Source organism: Polypterus senegalus, chromosome 12 (assembly GCF_016835505.1).
Source record: "Polypterus senegalus isolate Bchr_013 chromosome 12, ASM1683550v1, whole genome shotgun sequence".
Classification (NCBI taxonomy): domain Eukaryota; kingdom Metazoa; phylum Chordata; class Cladistia; order Polypteriformes; family Polypteridae; genus Polypterus; species Polypterus senegalus.
Window position 1 is genome coordinate 72,929,623 of NC_053165.1, and position 15,914 is coordinate 72,945,536.

The 15,914-nt window shown below is 45.2% G+C and overlaps 1 protein-coding gene across 1 annotated transcript; it reads right to left on the reverse strand.

The window, feature by feature from the left end:
• Positions 1 to 1,237: 1,237 nt before the first annotated feature.
• Positions 1,238 to 8,745, reverse strand: mtfp1 (mitochondrial fission process 1). The gene is made up of 4 exons (XM_039772261.1): positions 8,507 to 8,745; positions 5,428 to 5,555; positions 4,930 to 5,162; positions 1,238 to 1,897 (listed from the first exon to the last, which is right to left on the reverse strand). The coding sequence occupies exons 1-4, from the start codon at positions 8,565 to 8,567 to the stop codon at positions 1,828 to 1,830; spliced, it is 492 nt and encodes a 163-aa protein (XP_039628195.1). The 5' UTR covers positions 8,568 to 8,745; the 3' UTR covers positions 1,238 to 1,827.
• Between the last annotated feature and the right edge of the window lie 7,169 nt (positions 8,746 to 15,914).

A 15,914-nucleotide genomic window follows, 5' to 3' on the forward strand; every position in this document is an offset into this window, starting at 1 on the left:
GAGAGGGAGGTCAGTGGAATGGTGAAGATGAGGGAGTAGAGTTGATGAAGGTGGATGAGTTTAAATACTTGGGATCAACAGTACAGAGTAATGGGGATTGTGGAAGAGAAGTGAAGAAGAGAGTGCAGGCAGGGTGGAGTGGGTGGAGACAGACGGGTATCAGCAAGAGTGACAGGGAAGGTCTACAGGGTGGTAGTGACACCAGCTATGTTATATGGGCTGGACACGGTGGCACAGGAGACAGAGCTGGAGGTGGCAGAGTTAAAGATTCTAAAATTTGAATTGGGTGTGAGGAGGATGGACAGGATGAGAAATGAGGACATTAGAGGGTCAGCTCAAGTTGGACAGTTGGGAGGCAAAGTCAGAGAGGCAAGATTGTGATGGTTTGGACATGTGCAGAGGAGAGATGATGAGTATATTGGGAGAAGGATGCTAAGGATAGAGCTCTCAGGGAAGAGGAGAAGAGGAAGGCCTAAGAGAACGTTTATGGATGTGGTGAGAGAGGACATGCAGGTGATGGGGAGGACAGAACAAGATGCAGAGGACAGAAAGATATGGAAGAAGATGATCTGCTGTGGCGACCCCTAACGGGAGCAGCCGAAAGAAAAAAGATGGGGAATATGTAGTGTTTTTTTTTTTCTGAAGTCGTTAATATAATTTACAACCTCCATCGGACCAGACTTTTATTCAATGTCAATTAGTGTTCCCTAATTTTAATTATTTCATCTTCTCATTCTCCTATCCTCGATTTTCTTCCCCTTTCTAAGGAGATTATCCAAATGATTGGAAGGCTAAAATGGATGAGTCCTTCACTTTCCTTCCGAGTATTTAATTAAACCGAACTGAGCCTGATAAACACACACAGGGGTGTAAATGGAGAACTGCTGGATTCTTTTGTCATTTGCCTTTTTTTGCTAATAAGGAGCCATTAATAACTGAGAATACGGCTGTTTAGGACTAAAATGAGCAATAAGGGCTCAAAATCTTAATGGGCGAGACCACTAAAGTGAAGACGAAGTGTTACTCGAGCAGTAAGGGCTTCTTATTTAACAATTGGGTTTCAGCAAAAACCTGCGGCCCACCAGGGTGGTGATTGAGGACCCCTGGTTTAGACAATTTCAAGGCCACCAGTTAGGAATGTGACTTCATTTTTGATCCTTTCCTAGCCCACTATCGACCTTTATCAGAGGGTGCCAATGACACATTTCCATTAAAATCGATAATATTTAACACTTTGAACATTTCAATTTCTGCACACGTTTTAATATTTCCAATATTATGATAAACTTGTTGTTCATGAAGTAAATCTTGATCTTTCTGATATAGACCGGGTGTTAGGGCGGCTCCAGGCACAGTTAATCCAGCATCGTGTTTAGGACGCGTAAACTGTCACCAGCTGCCTTAATGCAGACGGCCTGCCCTGCTTCAGTGATTTCTGACTGGCATTAATCTTCATTAATATTTGAAATACGGAAATTTAATTTGAACCAAAAATTAACCACGCAAAAGCACCAAACTCACTCAAAACATTTCATAAAATATCCAGTACTGTGCTCTTGATGTTCTGTGACATGCTGGTCAGTAGTTTTTGGAAGTCTTATTCTCTGTCAATTTAAACAAAGACCTGTCATGTGGCGGAGTTGTACGCCCTGCCACTGACCAAAGATTCAATGTTAACGTCCATTTTGGCTCACATATGTAACAAGTCTTGTCAAGTAAAAGGCAGCTGGGCACGTAAAGCGTGAAGTCACCCCCTCCACCCTTCTTCTCAATAGCACAAGGTGCAACCCTGAGGAATCCGTCCTTGCCAGGATGACAGTAACCCAGCTATGGCTTGTGGCTCTGGTCTCCCCCGTAGACCTTCCGAAGGCTGCAGTCTAGGAGATAATCCACTGACCTAAAAGAAAGAGGAGAAGAAGGCAAACCAGATGTGGGATCAGATGAAATGCTGCCCACGTCACACGACCTTCACTTAGACCTCAGCAAGGACGTCAAAATGACTTCCACTGGCAAGTGAGGAGCTGCTGATAACAGAACATGGCATCACATACAAAGTCAAACAAACAAGGAAAAGGGGCTGTTTGGGGGCACAGGACCAAGCTGACCAGTGAGTGAGGGCGGCTGTGGGAAAGAAACCATTGAAGTGTCTGTTAGCTGTAGTCTTACTTAAGGTTTACGAGAGGGGACTTTTGTACAACAAATGATGACCTGGTGAGATAAATCCCAAGGTTTCTTCCATTTTTCCCTACTAGGGGTTCTCTTTGTCTTCTTCGAGAGTCAAGGCTGGGGGGCTGGCAAGAGGCAGGGCCTGTTAAAGTCCATTGCAGCACTTCCTGAATGATTTTGGGCTTTCCAAAAATAAATTGTATTGTACCTGATAGTCTAAAGCAAGATGACCTGATTGTTATCCAGGTTGTACTGTATTGATAGTGTCACACTCATCTTACTCAACGTGTATGTAGGACACCATTGGAATTCTTAAATCAATACATGGAAGGGCCTTGTGGTGTCTCTGCTATCACATTATAGAGTGGCCTGGCAGTGTCTCTGCCAACAGGTGCCTGGCGGTGTCCCTGCTATCACATATAGAGGGGCCTGGCGGTGTCTCTGCTATCACATTATAGAGGGGCCTGGCGGTGTCTCTGCTATCACATTATAGAGGGGCCTGGTGGTGTCCCTGCTATTAAATTATAGAGGGGCCTGGCGGTGTCCCTGCTATTAAATTCATAGAGGGGCCTGGCGGTGTCCCTGCTATTAAATTATAGAGGGGCCTGGCAGTGTCCCTGCTATTAAATTCATAGAGGGGCCTGGCGGTGTCTCTGCTATCACATTATAGAGGGTCCTGGCAGTGTCTCTGTCAAGAGGGTCCTGGCAGTGTCTGTGCCAACAGGGGCCTGGAAGTGTCCCTATCCTACAGGGGCCTGGCGCTGTCCTTGCTATCACATTCAATAGAGGGACCTTGTGGCCCAACAGGGGCCTGTCAGTGTCCCTGCTAGCACATTAATGCACATTAATGGAGGGGCCTGTCAGTGTCCCTGCCAACAGGGGCCTGGCGGTGTCCCTGCTATTAAATTCAATAGAGGGGCCTGGCGGTGTCTCTGCTATCACATTATAGAGGGTCCTGGCAGTGTCTCTGTCAACAGGTGCCTGGCGGTGTACCTGCTATCACATATAGAGGGTCCTGGCAGTGTCTCTGCTATCACATTATAGAGGGTCCTGGCAGTGTCTGTGCCAACAGGGGCCTGGAAGTGTCCCTATCCTACAGGGGCCTGGCGCTGTCCTTGCTATCACATTCAATAGAGGGACCTTGTGGCCCAACAGGGGCCTGTCAGTGTCCCTGCTAGCACATTAATGGAGGGGCCTGTCAGTGTCTCTGCCAAGAGGGGCCTGGCGGTGTCCCTGCTATTACATTCAATAGAGGGGCCTGGCAGTGTCTCTGCCAAGAGGGGCCTGGCGGTGTCCCTGCTATTACATTCAATAGAGGGGCCTGGTGGTGTCCTTGCTATCACATTCAATAGAGGGACCTGGCGGTGGCCCTGCTAGCACATTAATGGAGGGGCCTGTCAGTGTCCCTGCTATTACATTCAATAGAGGGGCCTGGCAGTGTCCCTGCTATTACATTCAATAGAGGGGCCTGGCGGTGTCCCTGCTATTACATTCAATAGAGGGGCGTGGTGGTGTCCTTGCTATCACATTCAATAGAGGGACCTGGCGGTGGCCCTGCTAGCACATTAATGGAGGGGCCTGTCAGTGTCCCTCCTATCACATTCAATAGAGGGGCCTGGCATGAGAATGCAGCTGTTGTGTCCTTGGGCAAGACACTTAACCTACCTTGCCTGCTGGTGGTGGTCGGAAGGATTGGTGGCGCCAGTGTTCGGCAGCCTCACTTCTGTCAGTGTGCCCCAGGTCAGCTGTGGCTACATAGTAGCTTATCATCACCAGCGTATGAATGTGTGTGTGAATGGGTGAATGACTGTTGTGTTGTAAAGCGCCTAGGGGGGTTCTTGAACTCTAGTTAGGCGCTATATCAAATACAGGCCATTTACCATTTTTACCATTTACATTCAATAGAGGGACCTTGTAGTGTCCCTGCCAACAGGGGCCTGGCAGTGTCCCTGCTAGCACATTATGGAGGGGCCTGGCGGTGTCTCTACCGAGAGGGGCCTAGCGGTGTCCCTCCTATTACATTCAAAAGAGGGGCCTGGCGGTGTCCCTCCTATTACATTCAAAAGAGGGGCCTGTCAGTGTCCCTCCTATTACATTCAAAAGAGGGGCCTGGCGGTGTCCTTGCTATAACATTCAATAGAGGGACCTTGTGGTGTCCCTGCTAGCACATATGGAGGGGCCTGGCGGTGTCCCTGCTATCACATTCAATAGAGGGGCCTGGCAGTGTCTGTGCCAACAGGGGCCTGGCGGGGTCTCTGCTATCTGTTAAATTCTGCTTCATACTTGTATTTTTTGTTATTTGTATTGAGGATTACTTGTGTTATGTTTTGTGTATTGTATTGTATTGACCCCCTTTATCTTTTTGACACCCACTGCACACCCAACATACCTAGTAAGGGGTTTCTCTTTGAATTGACTTTCCTGAGGTTTCTTCCAGTTTTTCCCTACAAGTGTTTTTTTTGAGAGTTTTTCCTTGGCTTCTTAGAGAGTCAAGGCTGGGGGGCTGTCATGAGGCAGGGTCTGTTAAAGCCCACTGCGACACTTGTGTGATTTTGGGCTCTACAAAAATAAAATGTATTGCATTTCGCTAAAATGGGTAAACCCGGAAAATGGCTTTTAAACTGGTAGCGGTGATGGTGACGCCAGATTTAGGATTACTGTAGTGTTCAAGCATAAGATAGAGTGGTCTTAACGGGAGAGATGGGAGCCTAAACGGTTGTCGAGAAGCTTTGACTTCTTGCAGGGCAGCAACTGCTCTCGTACCTGTCAATAGGCTTGATGATGAAGGGGATTGTCGAAAGGCCGATAGCTGTGGTGGTCCACTTGCGCACAGGCAGGGGCCACCGTGTTGTCTTGGCCAGCAGAAAGAGAGAGGCAGCGCAGACCCTGTTGATGGTGAATCCGGGGATGGCCACAGAGGCGAGGGCCTGCCACACAAAAGTATCCACTACCGCAGTTGCCACTCTTGTGCTTTTCCCTGGCGATTCTCCATGTGCCTGAGAGGCAAAAAAAGCAGCACAGGTTAAGAACAACAAAAGGCATGACGGCTAAAAGAATTAAAGACAAGTGCAGCTCGCTGACATCTCATCTGATGAGAATTTAAACTTCCTGTGTAAGATGGCATCCTAAACCCGATGAAGCCAATAAGACGTCACCCTCATGTGCCTACAGAGAAATGACGCAAAGCAACGAGGTCTCTAGACCCTGATAAGCCTCCTCCATTGTATGGAATACAACAGTAGGGTCAAACTGAAAACTCACCACTGCTGCCTTCTTGCCCTTGTCAATGGCATCTGCAGTCACATAGGCAGTGGCCACACCATAAGTTGCCCAGACCAGACCCACTGGCACCAGAGCTCGAAATGCTTCACCAACCTCATTGGCATAACCTGCAGGTTCAGATAAAAGTCACAAAGGATGGCTATTAAAAATGAGTAAAAATATAAAAAACTCAGCAACTGCCACCAAGGAGCTTGCTGCCACCGCTAAAGGGGACACTGAGTGAGCCTGCTGTCCAATTAAAGTGATTCGTTCATCATGCTAACAGCTGCTCAACAGGGGGCAGTCTTCACTTGATGCTGCTTTTCTTTTTCAGAAATAGAAACTGCTTTCTTTAGAAGGAAGAGCTGTTAGGAAATCTCAGACAAACGCCATTGGGCTTTTCTATAAAATAAATTTGGAGATGTCGAAATGATAAATAAGTAATTATAAATATATATTATCAATGGAGGGGTAGCACGGTGGCGCAGTGGGTAGCGCTGCTGGGTTCGCTTCCCAGGTCACTCCCTGCGTGGAGTTTGCATGTTCTCCCCGTGTCGGCGTGGATTTCCTCCCACAGTTCAAAGACATGCAGGTAAGGTGGTCCTAAATTATACCTAGTGTGTGCTTGGTGCATGGGTGTGTGTGCCCTGTGGTGGGCTGGAGCCCTGCCCGGGATTTGTTCCTACCTTGCACCCTGTGCTTGCTGGGATTGGCTGCAGCAGACCCCCGTGACCCTGTAGTTAGGATGTAGCGGGTTGGATGGATTGATTATCAATGGAGGCTCTGATCGGGGTGCTCGACAGACTGACCGAGGGGTCTGAGTGTCTGGGGTTGCGAGGGTCCTGATAAAAACCAAAGAGCCAGGAATGTAATGACCTCTTGGGCACGGCCATCAGCAGTGTGTCTGTCTGCGGAGGGAGCATCGACCTCGTCATCGAGAGGTTTACTTACCCCGGCAGTGACATTCACGTGACTCTGGTGACTCTTCCTGTGAAGTCAGTAGACGGATTGGGAGAGCAGGGGGGGTCATGAGGTCGCTGGAAAGGGGTGTGTGGCGCTCCCAATACCAGCAAAAGGACGAAGGTCCAAGACGTGTGAGACATGGACGCTATCCAGTGACCTGAGATGAAGACTGGGCTCCTTCATGTGTGTCTCTTCGGAGGGTCCTTGGGTCCCACTGGTTTGAATTTGTGTTGCTCATGGAGTCCCGAATGAGGCACATGACCTGCACCGTGAGGGAGCGTCAGGTACGGCACTACAGCCATGTGGCGCGATTACCCGAGGGTGACCCGGCACTCAGAGTGGCTGGACCAGGCCAAGGGGTCGCCCACGTAACACCTGGCTGCGGCAGATAGAGGGTCATTTCCGGAGGGTAGGACTGGACCGTGTGTCTGCCTGAGGAGGTTGCCAACCGGGATCCTGAGTTGTTTTGTCATGTCGTGGATGCGCCAACGTGCTGTACCAATGATTTGACATTATAAAAATCATCTGCCTTTCAAGGCTTCCCTATTTTTAGGTATGTGTCTCTCGAAATAAATTAACTAAAAAAAGTGTACTGCTTACACGTTACTGTCAGTTAGCTTAGTCACCAAACACACCCGAATGTTGCACCCTGTGTGCATTTTCTAACTAATATCTATGCCAAGCGGGAGGTTCTCCTGGCATCTTCCCAACCCATTTGTTCATCAGAACTGCCAGATAGTGAAGTGTGACCCGTCAGTCCAGAGAATACGTCTCCACTACTCCAGACTTCAATGGCAGTGCGCTGTACACCACACTAGCCGATGCTCGGCCATGTAAACCCTTTTCATGAACCCCCTGACGCACCGTTCTTGGGCTGATGTTGCTTCCAGAGGCAGTTTGGCGAATGGTGCCATGCAGGAAGAGGCCATGTGCACATCAGCACTTCATGGCTGTGCCCTTGTGGCTCCGTGATGCTCCTCCTTCACAATAGTGGCACTTTCAGTTGACCTGGGAAGCCTTGTGGCAAAGGTGGCATTCTATGAGAGTACCACCCAGTGGAGACTGACTGCGCAGCTGTGTGTAGCCTGCTAACAATGACAAGCCTGACAACAATTTTTTGGAGGGGTGTCCGCATTCTTTTGGCCTTAGTGTGCAAATACAGGCGGAGTTAAACATGGAATCCCGCCCATATTTAAGCCACGCCCCAAACAGTATGCTGCGGCCGGGACTTTCTCAGCGTCCTTACAATTTCAGTTACCAAGTTGCTAGTTTCTTGAACACCCAAAAACAAATTCCCTGCCTGTTAAAAAAAAAAAAAAAAAATGTAACCTTCAAACAGCAGTTGAGTTAATGTTTTTCGCACCATATTTCAAATTCAGGTTCAGAAGACATTAACAAAATGTCAAACGTAATTATTCTCATTAAAGGCAATTTCGTTCCACACAAATGAAATACTTTACAATGCTGCCACAAATTCAGATCAGCATTTCCAAAAAGACATTTGCAAGAGTTTTATCTTTCTAATTTGAGATTTAACATCTTTATATACAATGTGTCACAACAAAAGGACAGCAGTCATTTGTCAGGGTGCTGACAGACACCAACCAATGCGGGTGAGCTCAGCAATGACGAGCAGCTTAAATCGGAGGTGCCTTCTCTCACCATGGGATCTTACAGCAGCGTTTTAAATGTCTGGAAACGATTTCAGTTCTGCTTCACTTTTATTTTGTTGAGATGTGTGTGTCTTTCTAGCACAAGAAGACGCAAAGGTTAAATTATTTTGAGCGTCGGTATGGACTTCTGGAAGAAGGGCATCAGGCATCGCATTCTGCTCGTTAGGTTTAACTGTATTTAGATATAAACTGTAAAGCATCCTTTTGATATCGTATATTAACACTTCAAAATGAAAAACCAAAACGTTTGAACAAACCGAGGACGGCTCACTTCATGAGGCTCCACCTGCTCGGAGCTCGATGACAACTTTTCAGCCTGCAATCGGCGCTTGGCACCGCCGCCATTCTAAACGCCTTTCTCCCCTGACTACCCGTTCACTTTCCGCTCTTTAACGTCTCAATCGTTTCCACTACGCGGTGTTGCGTTCAAGTTTGAAACTCACCCAAGAATCGTACCCAGGTATCCCGGTAGAGGTCAGTCTCCTTCTTCGGACTCGTAGCCATGCCGCAGCGGTGCTGGAAGGATCAGACCAGGGACCGTCTTTCAAAAACACAATTTGAACTCGAGCGAAAAATCGCCGATGGGCTGCACTTTTATGTTCAAAACTCTTCTAATACAGCAACCTGAATATTTGAAAGAAATAAATTGTGTAATTTAAAACACATTAACTTAACAATAGTTGTGATAAACTAAACAGTTTATGGATAACTAATACATCGCAATTTCACAATCACAAAAAATTGAGTCTGTCCCTTAACTAAACTATGTTACCGTATTTCCGCATTCTGCAGCGGACTGTGTTCTTCGATTGGTTGTTGGAACGCTTTGTACCGCCCTATCGTTGTGGCCGGTACCTCTCCTTAGTGGCGCGAAGGCTTGTCAATCACATTTCATTCGCTCAAGAGTACTTTAAAAGGACAAAGCATATTTTCGTGTTTTGCACAGGTGGTTCGGTTATTTAAGCTGGCGGTGTTAACATTTGCGGTTATCTCCAAACGTCAGAAGGTAAAGTTTGGTTTATTTTAATGTCCTCACATGCCCTCCGCTTACGGAAAGGTCTCCCGACATGAAAACGATACTTCGAAGGGAAAATATTTGTTTTACCAGTTTTATTAAAAGCATGAAAGTAGGTGCCTCCAAAGAAGTTATTAATATCAGTACGTATTGTTTAGATAATGTCTCCTGCGATGAACAAGCACTCCATATTCAGACCAGTGTGTGTATGCATTTATTTATTAATTCACGTAATTACTTAACTACAAATTCATGAATTTACTTATTCAAAGGGCTTCTATAAAAATCCAATTTACCCCCCGGGGGTCAGATAAATATCTATCTATCTATCTATCTATCTATCTATCTATCTATCTATCTATCTATGCTATATAAGTAAAATATATTATCTATCTATATATCTATTTATCTGCTACATAGCACCTTTTATTATCTATCATATATGCATTTTCTATATCTATTATACTATGCCTTTCCTGTCTGTCTAATAATATAGTTCCAATCATATCTGTCCATCTATATGACTAATTATTTAGTGCCTTTCCTATATCTATCTCTCCATTATATAGTGCCTTTCCTATCTATCTATCTAGTGTTATTTCTGGCCTTTCCTTTTGTGCTGCAACCCTGAATTGATTCAAGAAGACTGACATCATTGAACCCTCTCAGTCCCAGGCAGGATTCGAGTGGGATGGAGCCTTTCTTGGTAACATTAGATAAAGGGCAGGAACCAATCCTGAATGCCAGTCCATCTCAGGGCCCACTGGTGCACAGAACCCCAGTCCATTATTTGAAATTTAGAAGAAGCAAAATCAGAATGGCAGCGCCCATTTGGGGTTGCATAACATGCAAACTGTGCACAGACTGAATTTTGGATTTAGATGCAAGATGCTGGTTCTTTAAGGATTCATTGCTGGCCACTGTGCTATCTTCATTTTGATAAGATTAATTTATAGGTTTTTTTGGGCTTTTATTGATTATGTCATGTACAGAGTTCAAAGAAATTGCAACTTGCATGTGCTTTTTTTTGCTAATTTTTGTGCCATTTATTTATGTTATTGTTGCTTTTGTTGATTGTGTGCTTTGATTTTTTTTTTATTTTTGATCTCGTCTATAAGCTGGCCTGTGTTATGTTCCATGAGAATTTTGGGTGGTCTCCAAGTGGCGGGGCCAGCTGCCAATCACCCCCAGGAGCTGCCTGCCACCCTATAAATCTGGAGGGTCTTCCACAGTTCCTGGAATTTCATTTTTAAATGTGCTTGGCAGTTGTGTTTCTTCTGATTTTTTGAATTTCTAAACCTTATTGCTCTGTTTTTGGACCTCGTTCTGGATTTCTGTACCTGGATTGCTTTTTGTTTTAGGCAACTCCATTTTACCTTTCATCCTCTATGGAGCTTTGTTCTTGTTACAAACATTTTATGGAAGTGCACCTCTTTATTTTTGTTAAGATTCTGCTTTAACCTTTAATCTAGCCAGAGTTTCACAGTATACCTGCCTCTAGTGGCCATTTTTGAAAGTGTTTTCAGAACTTATAGGGCAGGGGTCTCAAACTCCGGTCCTGGAGGCCACCGTGGCTGCAGGTTTTCATTCTAACCCTTTTCTTAATTAGTGACCTGCTAATTAACTCCTTTTCCTTTCATTTTAATTGATTTGATTTTTTTAAGATTTGTTCCCCTGAATTTCTTCATCGTTCCTCTGAATTGCTTCATTTCTTTCCTTAAATGGCACCCAAATAGAAATGAAATGTGAAGTGAGTGAACCAACAGAAGACCAACTAAGGCAGGGCTTCAAACCCCAACCAGTTCATTAATGAGGCACCAATTCTTGTCGTTAATTAATTCCGTCGCTTTTCGCTGCTCTCGTGGTGCATCAGCAGACATTTCTGAAATTGTTGATTTTCTCTTTTCTAAGAGCACTGGGGACTTGAGCAGATCAACATTCCTGAGACCTTCATCTTTCTTTATTTTCAGATATTGTATGATGGACACCAGTTGTTTTGGCTCATTTTGTATCTCGTTATTGTTTGGCGGCTAATTAAAGAAAAAGAAACAATTATGGGGTCTGAGTCTTCAAGAGCAAATCAATTAAAATGAATTCAAAAGAAGTTCACTAGCAGTAAAAACAGGTCGCTAGTTAGGAAAAAGGGTTAGAATGAAAACCACTGCAGTCACTGGGGCCTCCAGGACTGGAGTTTGAAAACCCTGACTTAAAGGTTTGGCTTTTACAATTTCATTAAACTGTGTTCTCCTGGCTGGAGCCCCCAAACCTCCTTCTGTGTGCAGGACAATCAATAAACAAACAGGTATCGCTAGCTAAGCGGAGGCAAGTTACGCTCCAAAACGTGGTCAGAGGTAGAGCGATTCGAACGGAGGCTGACACGTGAGTGAGGAGGGCCCTGCCCAGCACCCCACTCCTGAGGTCACGCTTCATCCTCCCCTCAGCTCGCAGCCTCTCTCTCAGATTAGCGCGAATAAATCACTCCCACAAGCAAACTGCGGTACTTCACACGATGAGAGCAGTTGCAAAATCAGCTGGAATATTTCAGCAAATTACAGAAGAAAATCCAATCTAAATCTGTTAAAATGCCATATATGCTCACACATAAGTCGGGTCTTGAAACCCGAAAAATCGATCATATTAAATATAATAAATTTCATATTAAAATCGATCATATTAAATGAATAAATTAGACCCCGACTTATACGCCTGTTCAAAAATGCAAAACTTAATTGTTATTCATTTTCTTTCCATCTTTTTGCCTCCTCTAATCTCACATCAGTTTCTCAGATGCATCGAATTTTGTAGCAGCAGCGCAGTTACCAATTTCCTTCGCTACTTCAATGACTTTTAATTTAAAACCAGCTTCATATTTTCTTCTGATTGAACGCTCCATCGTCGATGATAGTTTCAGAATCGTGCGGGTATTACTGTGTGGTCACGTAGGCACAATAGAGAGAGAGAGGTTAGGAGCACCCACTGATACAGTGCATTGCCGCACCCACTTAGAAAAAAAAGGCCGTGTGCTCCGTGGTTCCTCTCTCAGGTGGGCGCTGGCATATCGTAATCTCTTGGCCCAATAGCATTGTAACAAAAGGTGCTATATAGATGCCTGACCCGACACAGATTCACACTGGAGGCACGTATAAGATAAATAAACTTTTATTTATTCTTCAGCTGAAGGGCACATCTTCCCCGTCTCCCCCAGCCACAACACAGTTCAAAAAGCTAACCACACAAAGAAAAGCTCTCTCCTTCGGCACCAGCACTCCTCCCAGGCAACCTCGTCCTCCTCCACCCGACTCTGGCCGCTGAGTGGTGGTTGTTGGCTCCTATTATTGGGCACCCGGAAGTGCTCCATGTGCTTGGTTGCCGACATCCAGCTGTACTTCCGGGTGTGGCAAAACCAGTGCCCAAAAGGGGCCAGCCGCTCCTGCTGCAGCACCCCCTGGCGGTGCCTGCGGAACCCAACAGGGCTGCACCAAACTCCAACTCCCATGAAACCCCGGGGGAGTCCGAGGCACCGCTGCAACCCAGGGAGGCTGCAGTCTGGCGTCCAGGGGGAGATGTTGTGTTTCTCATGCTTGGACCCCTGGTACATATGCTGCAGGGGCGTCCCAGCCAGGCATGGACCCCAGCCATCCATCACAGCGTAAGGTTTACGCATTCAACTTATATGACCGACATTATAAAATACCAGAAATTATACAGTAAAATCAAGCCCCAGGAGAACTTATCCACAAGTAGATATGGTAGTTCTCTCATGAAAAGCAGGCAGACAGACAGACATTGCATTTAAAATATAGAGAGATTATCTTCATTTCTTAAGCTGTCTGCACATTTCGTTTTTTTGGGTGGGGTAAATAAGCACCTTGGAATATTTTTTTTTTTCATGCATGTGTTAAACAGAGGTTTGTGTGCTTTTTGGAGACCATTTCATCCAGCAGGTGAATCAGCAATGAAAACGTGACGAGAGGCGATCGGCTGAACGTTAAGTCAAAGTCGCCGGAAGGAGTTGAGGAGCCGGGTGGGTTCAGCAGCTCATCTCAGGCCCCACTTTGTGGCTGGCATCCTGTTTCATAAAGGAGATCGTGCAGATCAGGGAAGCAGATGTGCGTCACTGCCCTAGTGGTGTGAAGTGGTGAGTCGTCCGCTTGTCATCGAGATGGCTCTCTCTTTTCCTTGTTCACACGACACCTCTCTCGGCCTTCACAATGAAGGAGAAAAAGAAGTGTTGAAATGCTGGTCTTGTTTATCACTTGAGCAAATGGCCTAACATATTTGCTGCGGTTGTGCCCACAATGTTTATGTCAGCAGCCATGAAGGCGCAGTGTTTCCTTTATTATTTTTAGCGTTTTGATGGCATCATGTGACTAAAGAAGGCCGCCGCCTTCCATCTGCATCCATCACTTAACACCACTAGGGCAGTGACGCACATCTGCTTCTCTGATCTGCACGATGTCCTTTATGATACAGGATGCCAGCCACAAAGTGGGGCCTGAGATGAGCTGCTGAACCCACCCGGCTCCTCAACTCCTTCCGGCGACTTTGACATAACATTCAGCCGATCGCCTCTCGACACGTTTTCATTGCTGATTCACCTGCTGGACCTCGTTTTAATGAGAGCTCCTTCTCTTTTAAGGCACAACAAAATCTGTTGGCAGCAGGAGACGCTAAGAAGGGAATCAAAAATAAGGGCCTGACAGAAACCTGATCTGTAGGCTAAAAGAGGAAGAACAATGATGGCCTGTAGGCTTGAGGCCCCCCTAGTTACCCCCAAAAGGCTGGCTAACCCAATGACAGCTGGATGATTGACAGATTTGCCAGATGGAAGGTGAATGTGGTGGATGCAGTTTTAGGATGGGGCGTGTCTTACAGTGGGCGTGACCAGGGGCGTGACCAGTGCGCATAAATGCTCTATTTAACTTGACAGAGATGACAGCAGCCTAGATTAAAATTTTATTTTTTTTTTAACTAAGGAGTTCCTCCCCCTGCTTGCTTTGCTCGCCCACACCCGGGTTTGGTTTACCGGATGTACAATTTAAAGAGATGGTCGTTTTCATGGGGATTGTTACATATGCATTATTTTCACTCTTTACTTTAAAACTTTAGTAAAAACAATATTTGGAGTTCACTTTTTGTCAGGATCGCATTGAATTTTGGACTTGCATCGTGACAACGCAACGTATAACCGCCTGTGACTTAATATCGTTTCTTTCTCTCTAATAAATAAAATGACTTTTTTCGAATGTTTGTCCCTGCTCTTTCCTCATTGCTTTGTAATTCACATGTCATCTAGAACATATAAAATTAATGTCCTGGTAAAATTTATAAGAGCTGAGAGCGCAGGAAATGTGTCTGACAAAAGCATTCACACGACTGAGAAGTTAGATGACGGTGGTCTTGTTTGAAAATAGTTGTAAGTATGGCGTGACTTGAAAGGATCTTACGTTCAAAGTCTCCATCTCACGGGACTTCATACTTCGTTTCATTCTCGCTACACAAACTCTGTCTGACAATAGCATTCACACAAATGACAAATGATTGACCCGTGTGCGTGGTCGTAAATGTTTTAGATGTGGGCGGGGCTTTTCCAAATCTCGCCGGGCTTGACGTTTTCTCTCGCAGGATTTCACTTTCACCAAACAACAAATCTTTTAATTCTCACAGATACGCCTCTTCATTGGGAAGTATCATTACTACTACCTGATGGCAACACAAATTGGACGATCTACAAGACTCTGACTTAAAGTTTAAATCTGAACAATATCTACATACTTCTGTCATATCACCTATGTCCATATATTCCATCTCTTTCCGCTGTTCCATTATTTCACTGAGTAATAATTTCCGTTTGTTTGCGCTAATGTGATTTTTACTATCCTTTTTTTGAGACTTTCGAATTTTCGTACTTCCATTATCTCTAACCTGCTCTGCATGTTTATCGCCTCAACGTTTTTGAATTCTTTACGACGTTCTACTTTGTCATCTACTCTTTGTCTTTTATTTCCAGCCCTGGGCATAGTTAAATCTCTTGGAACATAATTTTTAATTTTAATTTCAGTTAATTTACCTCAAGGAGCTGGAGAAGTGAACTGGGGTACAAGCGGCTTGCACACGCCTGCCTCTCCCAGTATTTAGCTGACTTGCATTGGCGATCCATTTTATAGTCAAGAGAGCCTGTCGGGTTTCTATAAGTCAAAGTGACCTCTGTGCAGATACTACTACAGGCCTAAACTTTTAAAACTTCATCCCTGGTAAGTTTTAGGGTCCTGAATGAGAACATCGCTTTCGGCCACCAGTATTGTCCCCTACATACTTGCATTTTAGTAGAAAAGGCTACTGGAGTTCATCAGAAACCAGTGGGAAGGAAATTACAACATTCTGCATCGCTAGCAGACACTTGAGGAAAACCTTATGCCGTTTAGGATGTGGTAGAGCGTCACGTGAGAAAACTTTAGGTTTGAAGAACAAGGAAAGAGTTTAATGGGAAGCAGTCGTAGTCTTAGAATTGGGTAACACTTGAGTTTATGTCCTGCAAAAATGCACTTAATACTCATCTGCTGTTGTGTAACACGACTTGAATCACCGGCTGCTTTTCCTCTCCGTAACACTTACAAAACATCAATAAAGTTAATACAGCCCACTAAAATAACTTTGCATGGCAGTGATCAGAGATAGCCGAAGTGAGACGTGGTTCACTTGATGTTCCATTTTTAAGTGTATGACCTGTAAATCCTTCATTTTCAGGAAGACAGGGAAAGGTTCCTACTGTGCCTCACTGCACAGAGATGAATTAGCACCTTACTGACATTATTAAGGCCAAGAGAAAAACTTAT